Source organism: Mustela nivalis, assembly GCF_964662115.1.
Source record: "Mustela nivalis genome assembly, chromosome: 5".
NCBI classification, from domain to species: domain Eukaryota; kingdom Metazoa; phylum Chordata; class Mammalia; order Carnivora; family Mustelidae; genus Mustela; species Mustela nivalis.
This window is the reverse complement of record NC_139024.1, coordinates 86393771-86411188: the sequence shown is the minus strand read 5'-3', so window position 1 is coordinate 86411188 and position 17418 is coordinate 86393771. Positions and strand designations below refer to the sequence as shown.

General features: G+C 52.6%; 1 protein-coding gene across 1 annotated transcript in view; it reads left to right on the top strand.

The window, feature by feature from the left end:
* LRFN2 (leucine rich repeat and fibronectin type III domain containing 2) overlaps positions 1–17140 on the top strand; it is a 173837-nt gene extending 156697 nt beyond the window's left edge. The window contains exon 3 of the mRNA XM_082731128.1: positions 13063–17140. Coding sequence (XP_082587254.1) covers positions 13063–14041 — 979 coding nt within the window. The 3' untranslated portion in view covers positions 14042–17140. The remainder of the gene's footprint in view (positions 1–13062) is intronic.
* The last annotated feature ends 278 nt before the right edge of the window (positions 17141–17418 follow it).

The window sequence follows — 17418 nt, the reverse complement described above, 5'->3', positions numbered from 1 at the left end:
TACTGGGTATTTACCACAAAGATACAGATGGAGCTGCCCAGTTCTTCAGCCTTCAGGACAGATGGAGAAGCGCAGAGACAAGGCCAGGGGTCATCCTGTTTCACCCAGGCCCCTCCCCACATGCTGCCCATCCCTGATCTGACAGGGCCCACTGAGCTCGTGGACAACAGAGCCAGGAAGGCCCTGCTGGTGGGATCTGCCCCCCGAGTGTGCATCAGCCACACGAACATGGCAAATCTGTTTCTAACAACCTCTTTTTGCCCCACCCTCTTGGAAGAATTTGCTTAGTGATGGCATTTTGCAGGGGGGGGTATTGTGTGTGTGTGCGTGTGTGTAAGAGAGGGGGAGGGGGGAGAAAATATACGGAACATGAAGTTGACCATTTTAGGCATTTCTGAGTGTGCAGTTCAGGGTCACAAAGTACTTTCACATGGTTGCGCCCCCACCAACTTTCCATTGTCCCACACTCAGACCCCGCCTCCGTCACACACCAACTCCCCTTTCCCCGCCCCCCAGCCCCTGGCAGCCACCCTCCTTTCTACCTACCTAACCACTCTCAGTACTTGTGTAAGTGGAATTGTGCCGTCGTTGTCGTTTAACATCTGGCTTTTGCACTTAGCGGAATGTCCTCGAGGTTCACCCGTGTTGTAGCCTGTGTCAGAATTTCATAAAAGTATGCAATGCTCCATGAATTTTCATGTCATCTGTGTGCAAGGGCCATACTCATCTCTCTATCATCCCAGTTTTCGTACGTGGGCCGCTGAAAGCAAGTGCTGTGATAACGTTTTTAAGGAGGTTGGTGCCACAGGTGACTTTGCCCCTGGGCGGCTCCCCCCATGAAATGATGGATCTGCCAACTGGGGGACTTGTTGGATCAGGTACTTCATTGGGCGGCACTGAGCTGAGGTCTGGCAGTTGTCTGGGTGCATTTTGAATGTGGCTGGTAGGGAATCTTGATTTCAAACACTCCTGTGTTTACAATGAGGTATAATTGGTCTGACACCTTCTGTGTGTGTGTGTGTTTTTTTTTTTTTTCAGTAAGTAATGAATTGTTAGTGAGGAAGCGTTTCTCAGCTCCTCAAGGAGATAAAAGACAACTATCATCCTCATGGTCCTCTTCTTCGCTGGGGGGTACCGAGTGGCCCTGGGCAAGGAGTGGAAGGGGCAGTGGTGCTTATCCCCGCTGCCTTTAATTTTTTACACTCACAGAGAAGGCTGGCACTGCTGTCCCCATCTCACACGGGAGCAAAGAGGTTCAGAGACAGAAAATGATCCAGAGTCACACGGTTGGGGGCGGAACCGGCCTTCAAAGAGAGATTTCTGTCTGATTCCAAAACCCACACTTTTTTCTCTGAAACATGTCAACCTAGTCCTTGGGGGCTGGGAGCTAAGGACAAGTAAATACAGAGAGAAGGTTCACATCTGTCCAGATTTGGATGAAGGGAGGCAGGAAGAAAGTTAAAGACACACACAGAGAGAGAGAGAGAGAGAGAGGCCTGCTCTGGGCTGGGGAGCTTGCCTGGGTCGGCTGCAGTGGCAAAAAAAAAAAAAAAAAAAAAAAAAAAGCGCCAGCAATGGTAGAAATGCTGCTTTAGGGGAACAGAATGGGTACAATGGGGCTTCAAGGCCACCCCGGGCTAATCACAGAGTGTTCCCACTGACCGTGTGCTCAAGGGGAGACACCTGGAAGGCTGCTGCTTCCAGAAAGTCCAGTGCAGTGTTGGGGGGGAGTAGGGAAGGCTCAGTAGAAGTCTGAAGTCTGACGTGGGAGGGGAGAGGGGGACAGATGGTGGGGTCTGTGCTCAGAATGCCCCAGAGAGGAGGGCTGACCTCAGACTACCATGTGACCAGAGGTGAGCCGCCAAGAGGCAAGAGGACGCTGGGGCCCGAGAAGATGTCGGAAGGAATGGGGGTGTTAATTCTGGAAAAGCGGAAACTCCAGGTGGGATGGGATTCCCTGCACGATGTGAAAGAAGCTCCCATGTGTCCAAAAACAAGCAAATAAACAAACACCACCTTGCTCTGCATGTCCCCATGGGGTTTCCTTGGGGTCCGTGGGAGAAGCAGCAGCTATCAGGACAGAGACATGAGCTGCGATTCCCTCTGCTTGAGGTTGTGCAGAGCTGGATGGACTTCCTGACCTGTCCCTGACCCGTGGGAGTGCAGTGCTGAAGCCAGAAGAGCCTGTTTCAGAGGGACTCACACCCATCTCAGGTGGCCTTCCTGAGGTCTGTGTTTGGAGATGGCAGGGGAGGGGGGACAGACCAGCAGACATCTGGGAGTCGCCAGACAAGCACTTGGACCAGAGGGTAGGCTGGGCCAGTGAGGGCACCACGACAGACCACCAGGTCTCAGATGGCTGCCCCTGGGTGGGGCTAAGTGCCTGCCCCCCAGTCGGAACTGAGTCTAACCTCACGCCTACTGGGTTCATCGCTCTGCCTGCCTTGGGACCAGATGACATCCTTGATCACCAGCTAGCATATGTTGAGTGTTCACCAGGGACCCAGCACTGTTCACAAAGCAGGTGCTGACTCATTTAGTCCTCCTCATGATCCTGTGAGGGAGGCCCTGTCTTCTGTCCCCCTTTCCAGGGAGGTTGAGTGGCTTACCCAAGGTCACACAGCCAGTAAGTGATGGTGCCGGTTTTGAACCCTGATGACCCAGGACCAGCACTCTCACCCTGTCCTCCTGGCTCGATCCTCTCCATGAGGGAGCACCATGGAGCAGAGCAAAACTCCCACACTGGCACAGCAGTACTAGCCAAACACGGGGCCTGGAGATTTCCTGCCCCCTCGCTGGGCAGCTGGATGTGCCATGCTTCCTGAGTCAGGGAGCAAAGGAACGGTCTCCCCGGGTCGGACCCTCACCTATTCCTGGGTAAGCCCTCACTCTGGGGAGGTGAATGCTGAGGTAGCCTGCAGGGGCTTGCCTCACTTTGGCCTGATTTCCAGACATCTCTGCAATCACTCATCCAGGGTTTAACTAATGCAGTCACCACGTGTCTTCTGAAAAAGACTCTTAGAGTCCCGTGGAAGCTGGCAGACACATGTCACTGCAGTGAGTGTCCCAGGCACCAGGCTGGCCCAGCCAGGACCCAGGCACAGCCAGGTCTCCCACTCTCCAGCTGGTGTGAGGTTTGCCAGCCACAAATCCTGAGGCCTGCATTTCCACCCTAAGAGATCTGTTTCTTTTGGTTCGGCATTGCCAGCTCCCTTACATAATAGCTACTCAGGAGGAGCTTATTCTGTGCCAGATACTGACCTAGGTTCTTTGTGAATCATGACTCATGTAAACCTTGTAATAACCCTATAAGCCCCCATTCTACAGCAATCGGGTACTTTTAGGCCACTGAGGCACAGACAGATTAAGAGATTGCCTGTGGTATACTCTTACAGCTGGGAAGCGGTGGGGCCAGCATTTGAACCCCCAGACTGGCACTGGGGTCTGCTCACCACCCTGGCACTCTGTTGCCTCTGCACCTTCTCTTTCTTTCTAGCGGAAGGTATTCCTGGGAGGCGTGACGTTTATCTCTGGGATTGGATTTATCAGGGATTTTTCTTAATAGAGACTTATGCAATGGAAGTGTAACTAATAGACGGGCAGTGGAAAGGCAGGAAGGAGGATTTAGAAACAGAAAACCAGAGGGCTGCCCAGAGCCTCCAATTGCCAAGGCAGACAGAGCACTCCGGGGGCATGTGAGCTTGAGCCAGGCCCAGGGGAACCCCAAAAAGACCCCACTGAATCTGAGATTTGAGGAGCCAGAAGAAGCTGGAAGGACCGAAAGGAAGGGATGAAGCTGCCTAAAGTCACTGAGAGAACTTGTGGGATAAAGAGAACTCAGAGGCCTTATGGAAACCTCTAGGAGTGGTCGAGTTGGTTGGTGTTCCCTGGCCTGGCCCCATCCGTTTGGGGTGCTGGGGCTCACACAGGAAAGGGCCTACCTCCTTCTGGAGTGCTCAGGATGACCTAGGAGAGCACCGTCTGATGGAGCTCTGGGATGGGTTGGAGGATACTCGGCGGCCACCCTATCCCGTGTGGTAGCCTCCAGCCACATGTGACTAGCGTGACTGGGGAGCTGAATGTTTAATTTGATTCCATTTTAATTAATTTGAAGTTAAATTTAAATAGCCACATGTAGCTACTGTGTTCGGTGGTGCAAATATAGAACATGCATTTCCTTCACCTGCCCAACAAATGTTTTTAAGGGCCTCCTTTACACCAAGTGTTGTTCTCAAGGCTGGGGAAATATCAGCGAACAAAACAGGCAAAAAACCCTGATCCCCAGACGGAGAGCTGAGATTGACTCTACTGCAAGGAGAGAAAGATCATTAAAGTAAGCAAAGTAAATAAGCAAATGATAGCATCTTTCAGGCAATAACCATGGAATGGGGGGAAAGTAGAGCAGAGTAAGGGACATGGGAGAGTAAGAAGTAAGGAGCCAAGAGAGAGATGAGAGATGAGAGGAAGCCCACCATGTTAAATAGTAGGTCAGAGGAGGTAACATTGGAGCAGAATTGAAGGAGGCAAAGTAGTGAGCGTAGGGACATCTGGATGAAGAACACTGAGGTTAGGGCAACCACCAGTGCAAAGGTCCTGAGGCAGGAGCACCCTTGGCAGGTTGAGAACTGGCAGGGAAGACAGATGCTGGTTCAGAGTAATCTGGGTAAGGAGGAAGAGAGGAAATAAGAGAGGTGAGGTACAGATCACATGGGGCCTGTGGGCCATGCGAGGACTTTGGCAAGTGAGACAGGCCTCACTGGGGTCGTAGAGCAAAGGAAGGACCTTATCTGACTGGCTTTTAACAAGTTCCTCTGGCTACTGGGGCAGGAGAGGCAGAGGGAAGGAGAGCAAGAGGGTTTACCCAGAGGCCAGTTCAACAAGGTCTCTGATTCCCACTGGCCTGCTCTCCTGAGGCTGTGAAATGGAGAATGAGGGGCTTTGCTTCAATAATCTTGAATATGGCTTCTTTACTTGCTGATGGGGTGAAGTAACTGTCAAGAAGACAGAGGACCTCTGGACACCCAGGGGAACCTATGTTCTCAGGAGAGGCAAAGGCAGAAAGGCAGAGACAGAGCCTGGTCCCTGGCCCCTGGCCCTGGTCAGAAGTTGATAAGAGGTTTCTGATCCTTCAAGCCCTCACTCAGTCATGCCAGCTCCATGCTAATTCCATTCAAAAGAACAGCCGTGTGTCTTTCCCTATTATCACTCAGGGCCATGTGTTTAGGGAAGGCCAGCATCTGGCACGAGACATCAGAAGAGGGAGTCTCACAGCTTGTACTAGTAATTCCAGTATTTCTAACTATTCTCTGATCCCTAGACCAGAAACAACAAATACAGGACACAGGTTCTTCCAGACCCATAACACTCTTTCCTACTGAATTTGAACACAGCCTCAGAACCCTCCTCAACCCTGGTGCCCAGCAAATACTCTGAGTCGTAACCCAACTCAACATATTTACAAACCTTCCAGAACCTGGCTCATGGCAACTGCTTTGGTGACCTCATCTTCTACCATTCTTCCTTCTCGTCACTCTATTTGATCATACCAGCTTCCTCACTCTTCCTGCCTCAGGGCCTTTGTACTGGCAGTTCTGTCTGTGAGGAAACTGCCTGCAAATATCCACGTGGCTCCCTCATCATCTTCAGACCTCGCTTGAGCTTCAGGAAGCAGCCAGACAACACTGATGGCTCACTGAAATCCTGTCTCTAACTCTAAATAGCTATGCAACCTCGGGGCACTTCAGTTACTCCCTCTAAAATGGGAGCCTAATTATGAAAAGTACTTTTGAGGGTTACGGCGAGCATTGATGGAGATGTTGTGAGAGTGCTGGATTCAAATCTTGTCTAGGCACAAATGTTCTAGTAGATATTGGGCAAAACACTTCTCCGAGCTTCAATTTATTTATCCGTAAAATGAGGATCATCATAGTATATCTCCCTCACAGGGTTGCCATTAGGATTACATTAGTTTAATACGTGTAGCATACTCAGAAGATTGCTCGACATATGGTAAGTGTTCAGGAAATATCAGCTGTCATTATAGTAATACATGATTTCATTTATTTATTTATTTATTTATTTGGATTGTTATCAGCCTGACAAGACCTGCTTGCTGTTAAAATCTGACTCTGCTCAGTTTCATTCCAGGTGATTCAGTAGAGGCCGGATCATGCTCAGGGGCCTGGCAGGCCTGGGTTGCAACACCAGCTCAGCCACCATCCAGTCCCCTGCCCTTGAGCAGGTGACCCATCTGCCTGAGCCTCAGTCTCTTCATCTATGGTGCGGGGATAATTATTCCCACTTACACAGGCAGTGCACAGAATCAAAGAGAGCATTCTGGTCCAGTGCCCAGCACACGGGAAGGACTCAATACGTTGTGTGCCAGAGAGAAGCAGCTTGTGCAGGGAAGCAAACAGGCCCCTCTGGGGGCTTGTGGCAGGAGAGAGAGGCTGAGGATCCAGGGCCACTCATATGGTTTAAGGAGGCTCTTTCCTGTGCCCTGAGATCCCACAGCCATCCAGAGAGGTTGGCAGGCTAGTGGTTCTGAGAAGAGCTAGTAATGAGGATGCAGAGCCAGGGAAGTGAAGTGGGGCAGCTTGACCTGGCTTCTCCAGGCGAGTGCAGGGGCCCGGCCGGCAGCCATGGTGCACCATGACGGGAGGCAGCAGAGGTGGGGTTAGTCAGGATGTCTTCTTTACTAGATACGCAGGCACCTCTGGCTTTTGCCACCTCCTCAGGTCTCTCTATCAACTGTGTGGTCCAAACAGGTCGCCATACCCCGTGTCTGGCTGCAGGAGGGAGGGAGAACGTGGGGCTGGCAGTGCCTCTCTTTTAAGGCCTGGCCCAGGTATGGCCCACATTCCATTTGCCAGAACGTATCACCTATCTACAAGGGAGGTGGGGGAATGTAGTCGGGAGTGAGCCCAGGGAGGGGGACGTGGACTCTGGTAGTCAGTTCCCAGGCTTTGCCCTGAGGCCCCGAGCAGAGACTCAGGGTCTCTCCTGTTCCCATTCTCTGATGCCCCGATACCTTTAGTGGTAGCTATTAGGAAGGATTGGGCCTGGACTGCAAGTGTCTCTGGGACAGGGCACATGGGATTCTCCTCAGAAGAAGCAGGGGACACATAAGAGGGTCTGGGAGGGTTGAGGCTCAGCAGAAGTGGAACAGAGCAGTGACTAACACTGGGGGGAACCGGCCCCTCTGAACACGATCTGTGTGAAGCACTGCCACCTCCCCCCGCCCCCCACACACACCTTCACGCCCAGGCTCACATGCCCCAGATACGTATCTACATGTACACCCATAAAGGTGGTCAGGAGGCCAAGTGGTGAGCCTCAGGCATATAGAAAAATGCCTCTCTGGAAAGATCTCCTGGGGACCAGCCAGTGTCTGGGAGTCACCATTAGCCAGTCATCATATTTAAAGAAGATTCTCTCCCATTTGTATAGGCTTTAACATTTAACAAAGCACTCTTTCATTCACTCAACCGTAAAGTAAATATTTACTCAGTGGTAACTCTGGGCCAGATACCATGATTGGCAGTGGAGATATGGAATGAATAAGACAAGGCCACTGTCCTCAAGGGAGTCGGTGGCAGCTCATGAACCAAGAAGGGCTCTAAGGCAGGCAGGCACGAGGGTGGGGGCAGCTCCCTGTGGGGTCAGTGGAGTCAGACATGACCTTGGGGTTAGGCCCCAAAGGACACAGTCACCCGGTGGAGAAAGAGACAGGAGGCTTCCAGGAACAGGGGCTGCTGGAGGCAAAGGGTTCGGGTGGCTTATGTAGAAGTGGGGAGAGACTCAGAGAAGGTGACCAAGTGCTTCCTGAGGCTGGAGTTTCATGAGGAAGGGCCAAGATGTGCTGCTACTGATGTGAAGCCAGGAGAGTCTTTTCCTGAAATTCCAGGGGGGAAATGAAAACAGGTAGAACATTCTCGTCCTGGGAAGACTACCTCCCACGCCACTCAGGACTCAGTCAGGAAACATAAAAATCCGCTCTAGATCTAAGAGGGAATTCAGTGCAGGGGTTGGGCTACACAGGGGATGGAATCGCTGGGGCTTCAGCCAGGGGTAGGGAGGCATCGCAGAGATGAGCAACAGCGGGAAGCCATAGCCCCCCACCCCACCCCACCCAGGGGTGGGGAGCACAGGAGATGACAGGACCAGAGCCAAAGATCCAAATCTATCTGGCAGGAACCAGAATCCCAGGAGCTGAGATTACAGAGGGGCCCCGGGAGCTGATAGAAAACCACCACAAGAAGCAGAAAAAGAGGAAGAATTATCTGGCTTCTGCCCCACCTCTGGCCCTCCAGCCTTCTTCCGGGCCCCCATTGGCCAACTCTTCCTGGAAGCCAGAGGCTAAGGAGCCTGGGAACAGGCAAGGGAGACTGGGAAATGTAGTTCCTTGGCACACGGAGAGGGGACAGGTGAAAGGGAAGGCAGACAAGTGAGGAAATAGTCGGGTAACAGTACGCTCCCGATTCCTTCCCAAACCTCCAGCATCAGCTGTAGACATCAGCTGTAGATTTGTCTGATAGGATTACGCTGAATGAACGAATGCCCGATGAATATTAATAGGGGAAAAAGAAAAACAACTCAGAAGCAGCCACTTACGTTTGTTTTGTTTTTCCTGGGTAAGTGCTTGGGGTTGCAGCTTTAAATTGTGCTTTAGAGCACGTGAGCTTAATTAAATTTAACATGTTGGAGCAACTGAACTTAAAATAGCAACTCGTGTTTTCTGCTAGCGGAGATGTCGCCGTTGTATGTGATAGGAAGAAACCTATCAGGATTTCAGGATGTCTTTCCCGAGGAGGGCTGTGACCAATGCTTGTGCTAGATATGGCCCGTTGCCTCTCCAGATCCACTCCTCTGTGCTGCTGTGTACCCTGGAAGGCTGACCAGTGTGCCCCCAGGAATCCCGGCTTTCAGTGGGGTTCAGCCATGGGGAGCAACAGCAGAAGATTGGGAAGATTCGGAAGAGAGTGAAGTCAGGGTCTGGTGACCTCCCCTGGTGTACTCAGGGCTAAACTGGGGAACAGCTTGGCTACTACAACCCTGGGTGATGGCGTGTTCCCTCATGGTCCCCCATCCCTGAATCTACCCTTCTGTAACAAGGTCCTTTGTAAGTGAAGGCTTTAAATACCCCTCTGTCAGTACACCTTCCACCATGAATGGGCCCAGCTGTTTCCGAAGTGTTTTCCTAAAGACTATGGGCAAAGTCAGAGGGTGCATGGGTGCAGGGACAAGAATGCAATGGGCGACCTGGTTTGGGAGCTTGGACTGTCTCCTGTAGGTCACAGTCAGCCCCTGAGCGTTTCCGTGTGGCAAGGGGCGCGGCCAGAGTTGTTTCAGATGGTGCGCTCTGGGGTTGGTTGTGCTGAACATGGACATGAAGGGAGCACAGGAAGAGACAGGGAGGCCTGCTTGGAGGCCGCTGTCCTCACCAACACCAAAAACGGCCAGGCCTAAGCAAAACTGTGAGTATGGAGATGGAAGGCAGCCAGAAGTGCAGAAGGTCGAACGTGGGACGTGGGTAGGAGTGAAGAGGGGACCTGCGCTCTCCAGATCTAGCCTGGAGGGTCAGCGGTTGTTCTGGGGACCATGAATGGGTAGACAGGCCCACACGGGCCGAGTTGACTTTAGATCGAGTCCATTTCACACTACTTTCTCATGCAGTTTGTGGTTTTGGTTGCCTGGGGCAGGAGGCAGCCTTGCTTACGGCTGGAAGTGTGGGCTCTGAATCTCCCAGGATCCAGATCTGGTCTCGGCTCCCCCCTCCCGAGGGAAAGTGAAACTGCTTAGCTTCCTCCTTCCCTAAATAGGAATGATGGTAATGACTTCCTTCAGGGGGAGCCAGGGGGGTTAAGTGAGATAATGTACACAAACTTCCAGGCACAAGATGAGGGCTCGGTGAACGCTGGTTGTTACTGTTCTTGCCAAAGGTGGACTTGACTGCCAAGGCTGTCTGGAGCCAGCTGGCTCTGGCTCACGTAAGTACACACATACACACACATACACACCCAGGATCCCGGAGCTGCTTCCCTGCTCTTAATCCTGGGAAGCGGGCCCTTTCCTCTAGCCATGTTTCTGACGCACCGGTTACAGTGGGAAGCTTTTCCCAGCCTGCTCCTCTCATCCTGGCGCTAAGGATCAGCCTGCCCTATTGCACCCTGTCGGCAGCGCACCCACTTTGGCTTGATCCTATTCTGAGCTGCCCTTACTTGGGAAGCAAGGGGGGAGAGAGGCCAGGCAGGGTCCCACACAGAGTCATCCTAAGGCCTCAAGAAAACAGGACAGTGTCTGAGAGGCAGGATAGCACTGTGGTCCCCTGAGGCCCCGACTGCCTAGTTCAGATCCCAGCTCTGCCGAGTACTATCTGGGTGCTCCTGGGCAGCCAGCTTCACCTTTCTGTGCCTCTGGTTCTTGTCTGTAAAATGAAGATGACCGTTGCTATTGGGAGTATTAATCCCCTTAAAGACCTCGGAAGGGTGCCTGGCCCACAGGAAGCCCTCATTTGACCTTCACCCCTCTTCTATATTTTTAATTAGTGGTAGTGGTGGTATGTGCTTTCCAGGAGAAGACAGCTAAACACAGATAGGAGTTCCGGGCTCATGATCCATTCCCTAGGATTGGTGCAAAGGTTAAGTGCAACACGAGATGTGAAAACCCCATCACATCACAGGTGTTCCATAAGCAAGCTGGCCCATCCCCTCCTCAGATGGGTGTGCTCTGACATTGCACATGCCCCAGCGAGGTGCTGGGAGGCAGAGGTTTGGGCTCAAATCCCAGCTGTGTAGGTTTGTTTCCTCCCTCTGCCTCCCCGCCTGCAGAGTAAGGATCATGGTAGGGGCTGCCTCAGAGAGTCGCTGTAGGACCAAATGAGCTGACAGCCACAGGGCCCTGAAAAGGGCGCCTGGCACACAAGTGACCCTCAGGGTTTGCTCCTCCTGTCGTCACTGTTCTGGGTGCAGATAGCTCCTGCCACTCCGACTTCTGTCATCAGCTCCAAGGGGGAATGAAGTAGGCTCTGCCCAGTGGATGGCCCTGCAGGCCAGAGAGCCTGCTGGTGGAGACATGTGAGCTGCAGTGGGCTCTGAGCCCTGCTCCAGGGAAGGGGCAGGTGACAGGCTACAGGCTGGGGCAAGCTTTTCAGTGAGATGAGGAAACATGCCCTGTGTTTGTCACATGTAAGGAGCAAACCCAGACTATGGGCCTGGAAACCAGTGTTAAAGGCCAGTGGCCCCTCTTAGCAGTCCCAGCTGTGTGATTTTAGGCAAATCACTTAACCTCTCTGAATCTTGGCCATTCCTCTTTTGTGCCATGAGAGGACTAATCCCTATCTTCTCAGGATTGCCACGATGCCCGGGTGAAAGAGATAGACCTAAGGGGCTGGCCCACAGGCCCTTGTGGACCCCTCCCCACACTGTACCAGCCCCAGCCTCACCACCCCACCTCCCCACCTCTTATAGCTATAGGCTGGGGGTGGGGTTGGCGACAAAGTTTCCTCCACTGTGGCTTCCCCATCTGCAGAGCAGGCTGGGAACGTGAGGAGGGAGGCAGCAGCCTCTCGTGCTGTGCACTGACGGGATGTCAATAGATGCCTGTCAGCTCGATCCTGAGCGAGGAGTTCCTGGGTGGAAGTTTCCAGGCTCCGGTATTTCATATTTGAGATCTCAATTAAGCTGCATGGCTCTCGGTTTTCGGGGCTGATGGGTGGCGATAGAGCCCTTGAGTAGTCGGGGATTGGAGAATGGAGGGGCAGTGGGAAGGGCGCAGAGGGCCGTGGTCCCTTTAGGACATGGTGACTATCTCTGCAGGAGTGTTTATGGGGTGACATGGGCATTGTCTCTGGAGATATCACAGGCAGGATACGTGGATAGGGCCTTAGAGATCAAGGATTGTGCCCAGGCTTCCTGAGGGTCCCAGCAAGAGAGGCCCAGGACAGTAGACAGTAGACAGTCTCCAGTTTGGGAGACTGAGGCCCCACCATACCTTTCCCTAAGGTGTAGGTAGGGACCAGTTGATGCCGCCCCAAGCAGAGACTCTCTTTCCCCAGGCCTCTCTGGATGAGGTTGGCCTGCTATGCCCGAGAGGGAAGAATCATCACTTCCCTCTAGGAAGCAGAACCGCCTTCCTGTCTTCAAATTGCCTGTCCGCTTCCCTTCCTTGCCTCCAGCTGTCTTCTTCTTAGACCCCGCCAACCCGGTTTGCAGCAACAAACGTTCTCCTGCCAGGCCTGAGAAAGCCATTTGCAGAGGAGGATGGCGTGGGCTCCGAGAGCAAGGCCTTGACTGTGACTCCCCAGGGCACAGGCCCAGGGAAGGGCTCAAGCGATATCCACAAATCTCCAGGACACAACAGGGGTGGATGGGATCTGGGGTATCTGGAGTGGGGTCCCTGGCAGGCCCGGCTCCCACCACCTCCCAGAGTCTGAGGGAGAGAGTTTGGGACTCACGCTGGGGTCCCTTTGTTCAGACTGGGCTTCTGCAGGCTTTAACCTCTCTGCCTCTCCGTGTCTCTCCCTCTGCTCCTCCTGTGGTCCCTCCTCTGTCTCTGCCTGAGGCCCTCCCTTCTTCTCTGTACCTCCTTCTTCTGACCTGCTCTCCACTCCCGCCTCCTCGTTCCCTTCATCTTCACACTCCTGGCGTCTGTGTTTCTGCCTCTTCTGGGCCCTTGGGCACCTGGTCTGCGTGTGCAACTCTCACTGACGCTTCCATCCCCGAATCTCTCTCTTGCTGCCTTTTTACCCCCACCTGTCCTTCTCTGACTTCTTACCTGGGTCCCTCTCCTCCTCCCTCTGGGACAACTTCACCACTTCCCATGCCCTGTTCCTGTCCCCTGCCTTCCCTTTGTGCCTTTGCTTCCTCCTCCTATCTCCTCCCCCCATCTCCTTGGCTCCTTTTCCTATCTCTTGGCTCATCTCTCTCTCTCCTGCTCCACCTCATTCCCTCTGTGTCCCTGTGTCTGTCTCCCTACCGCCAACCCCTCCTGTCTCTGTCACTCTCTTTCTTTCTGTCTCTGCCGATCCTCCCTGTCTTTCCCCTCTGTGTCCACCCACTCCAGGATGATCCCAGCCTCCAACAAGGCCTTCGTGGTCAACAACCTGGTGTCAGGAACCGGCTACGACCTCTGTGTGCTGGCCATGTGGGACGACACAGCCACGACCCTCACAGCCACCAACATCGTGGGCTGCGCCCAGTTCTTCACCAAGGCTGACTACCCACAGTGCCAGTCGGTGCACAGCCAAATCCTGGGTGGCACAATGATCCTGGTCATCGGTGGCATCATCGTGGCTACACTACTGGTCTTCATCGTTATCCTCATGGTGCGGTACAAGGTCTGCAACCAGGAGGCCCCGGGCAAGCTGGTAGCCGCTGCTGTCAGCAATGTGCACTCACAAACCAACGGAGCCCCGCCACCTGCTCTGGCGGGTGTGCCCGGCGGGGCCCCCACCCAGGGTCCGCCCAAGGTGGTGGTACGCAATGAACTTGTGCAGTTCAGTGCCAGCCTGGCCCGGGGCAGCGACTCCTCTTCCTCCAGCTCCCTGGGCAGCGGGGAAGCCGCAGGGCTGGGACGGGGCCCCTGGAGGCTCCCACCCCCTGCCCCCCGCCCCAAGCCTAACCTTGACCGCCTGATGGGGGCCTTTGCCTCCCTGGACCTCAAGAGTCAGAGAAAGGAGGAGCTGCTGGACTCCAGGACTCCAGGCGGGAGAGGGTCTGGGACATCGACCAGAGGCCACCACTCGGACCGAGAGCCACTGCTGGGGCCGCCTGCAGCCCGGGCCAGGAGCCTGCTCCCCTTGCCCCTGGAGGGCAAGACCAAGCGCAGCCATTCCTTCGACATGGGGGACTTTGCTGCTGCAGCTGCGGCAGCTGGAGGGGTCGCCCCCGGTGGCTACAGCCCACCTCGGAGGGTCTCGAACATCTGGACAAAGCGCAGCCTCTCTGTCAATGGCATGCTCTTGCCCTTTGAGGAGAGTGACCTGGTGGGGGCCCGGGGGACTTTTGGCAGCTCCGAGTGGGTGATGGAGAGCACGGTGTAGGCCTGGGGGGGCCTTCTCCCGCTCACCCTTGCAGAGTGGATGAAGGGGAAAGAATCTGTACTGGCAAGTCTTTGTGGAGTTTCCATGGTGATGTTTACATCTAGGGACAGTTTCGTCTCCCTGTCAACGCCCCCCCCCACCAACCCACACCACCTTCTAAGCCTGTCCCCCACCACCCAGCTGGGGTGTGCTCAGGAAAAGCGGATTCGATCGCTAAAATGTCGGACTGAGCCCTGAGTGTTTGGAAAGGCAGACTCCCTCCTTTCTGATCACGAATGTAGTGTGTAAGCAAGCGGCTTTGGATTGCTTATGGTTTTTATTTCTTAATTTATTTTTCCCACTTCTCAGACTCCTCCTCTTCATTCACACAGATCATGGAGAATTTACTCTTCATGTGAGGGTGCATTTCCAGCAGACCTGGTAGTGGGAGATTTTTGTCTTTTGACAAGAGAAGGGAAAAAGTCTGACTCCACACTTGTTTGGAGGGAAGACTGTGGCATCTTCTGCCCAGACTCCTGCTTCCCAACTGTCCACATGCTTGGGGGAGATGGACAACCACCCCCATATTTGATCCAGCTCCCTCTGCTCAGTTATCATGACCCACACCCATGACAGCAGGCTAAGCCAGAAGGGTAACTTCCAGAACTTCTTATGTGTAGGAAAGAGAGAAGGGTTTTATGAGCCATAAGGGTATAAAGGACATAAACTTCTGGAGTTGCTGTAAGATTTTTACCTCTTTTGGGGGGAAGCTGGGACCAAAACTCCTCATGAGCTTATGGCGTGCCAAGAAGGCTTCTCTTGAGGAAAGCAAAGTGGAGTGGCAAAAGGAGCACTGGACTTGGAGTCCAAAGCTCTCAGTTTGGGTTCCAGAGCCACCACTGAGTAACCAGCTGAACACCTTGGGCAAGACCCTTTTCTTTTTGGACCTCAGTCTCTTAACTCCCAAACTACTGGATTGTACCCAGTCTTTGATGCCCCTCAAGTTCTAAGGACTAATGAAATCTTCCGTGACTCAGATCAGCAGCACGAGCAGCACAAGCTGGTAGAGCATCCCTATTTTTCCTACTTGACACAGAGGGAGAATTCTAGAGGTTTGGGAGGGCGAAATCGGAATCTGTGGTAGAGTTTTGAAGTTTGAAGAGGTGTTTGTAATCATCTCATCCTTAACCCTCTCTCCCTCCCCCACCCACCTCAGAGTATACAGGACTTGCCCAAGGTCACACAGTGAGTTAGTGACTAAGTCAGTGCAGGTACCAAGGCCACCTCCTAGGATGCTGTTTGGAATCCATTATGCTGTCTTCACCCTGGCTCAGGCATTTCTGTGTCTAAAGTCCATCCCTTGTTTGTTCCTGAGGAAGGTGGCCCACGGTGGGACATAGGGGACAACTTTCCTGGATGCCAGCTTTCGGAAGATCCATCCATCTATGGAAATGACAGAGGGTGATGGGCAGGTGCACCCAGGTTTCTTTCTACCATGGGATGAACCCCCACACCCCAGACCATGTCAAGAGGGGGCAGAGGACATGTAGCCAGGGAGAAACTATTCTAGAAGCATCTGGAGGACTTTCTCCTACATCTCTGTCTCTCCTGGTCTCCGTCTCTTCCAGATCTCTCCTCACTGCCAACATACTACCTCTCCCTCCGTCTCCCCAAACCATTCCCTGCTCTTCTGAGTCTCTGCTTGATCCAGCTTCTCTCCTGTTCTTCTCCCTCCTTCCACTTGCCAACCACACTGCATACAATGTCTAGGTGAGTCTACTTCTGCTGAAGGGTTCTGATAGGCTCAGACCTGGAGCTGAGCTGGCAGCCTCCAGTCCCACTTGGAACACACAAGAAGCTGGTGGGGAACTGTCTATGCAGATTGCCTTCTGGCTTCAGGCCAGGAGCCTCCAAATCCCTTATCTTTGTCCTCCTCCCTTCTAACCCTCCTGCCTTCTCTCACCTTCCCTCCACTCTCCTCTCTTCATTCTTGTTCTTTCTGTTGACCCTCTGCCTTCCCCAGTCCCTTTCTGGTCCTGATGGTCATTAGTAGCCCAGGACAGTCTCTTCCTGAGACACATTAATTTTCTAGGCCAGTCCTGGGGCCAGAGCATAGGCCTTCCCCAGTCACGGTGGCAACTACGGAATTAGGTGACTTGAACAGAGATCTCTCTCTCCCTCCCTCTTTCCCTGCCCAAGTTTCTCTTCTCTCCTTTTCCTCCCTGAACTTCTCTTGTTCAGTATTTCTAAATGTAGCCATTTAAGAAGTGACCCGGAATACCACCTTTCTTTTTGCTTTTGGGTTTGGACACCCAGAAGGTAATGGTGGACACCGGAAGGGGAAGAACCGACCATATATTTCAGTCAGTGGCCCCGAGCTCTGTCATGACATGATATGTACTTGCACTTGTGTTTGTCATGTTTCTGACTCGGAGTTTTGGAAAGCAGCATCCATGTGGTCAGAATATAAATGCCAACTTTCTTTGCTAAAAAAGAAATGTACAGTAAAATGTACAGTTTAAAAAAACAAAACCAACCACACTCCTTGGGAGAGAGAAAAAAAGAACATTCTCCTATCTGTGAATGTCTGCTGTTCATTTCTCTGGAAACTGCGGTTTTCTGAAGGTGGCTTTGAAGTGGCATTTTCTCTTGCACCTGTGTTTGTTACTGCCCAGTGGGAGCCTGCTTCCTGCCAAGTTCATATATAAGATGGGAATCGTCTGAAATAAGAGAGAATGGGGTCGTCCTTCTGAAATAAAGAACAGTAGAGGGATCTGGAGGAAGCTCCAGGCGAAGAAGGAATCGTCCGTCCTCAGCCCTGCCTGTCCCACCTGGTATCTCAGACCTGCCCTGCTTCCTTTTTCCTGTATTGTGGCCACCACCACACTTAACCACTAGGGGCGCACGGACACCTCCCTCCCATCTTGGTTGAGCCTTGGATGACAGTTTTTCAAAAAGATTATTTCATGGGGATACTTGGGACAGCAAACCAAAGCATAAACCCAAGGTATAGAAACGAATAAATTTCTATAGAAACAGATTCCCAACCCTAGCTACATCTAGTGGCTAGATTAGCACTGTCCAACTGGAATAAAGTGTGACCCACATGGTCATTTTAAATTTTCCAGTGGCTGCATTAAATCAAGTATGAAGAAACGGGTGGAATTAATTTTAATAATATATTTTATCTAATCCAATATATACAAAAGAGTATTATTTTAATGTGTGATTACTATAAAATTGTTAATAAGAACTTTAAGTTTGAGGTAGGGAGGGGGAGTTTTATTGCCTCCTTAAGTTTTGGAAATCGAGTGTGTGCTCTCAATCCAAACTAGCTATGTTGAAAGTGCTTGAGAGTCACATGTGGCCATTACTGGTCACTGTATGGGACAGAGCAA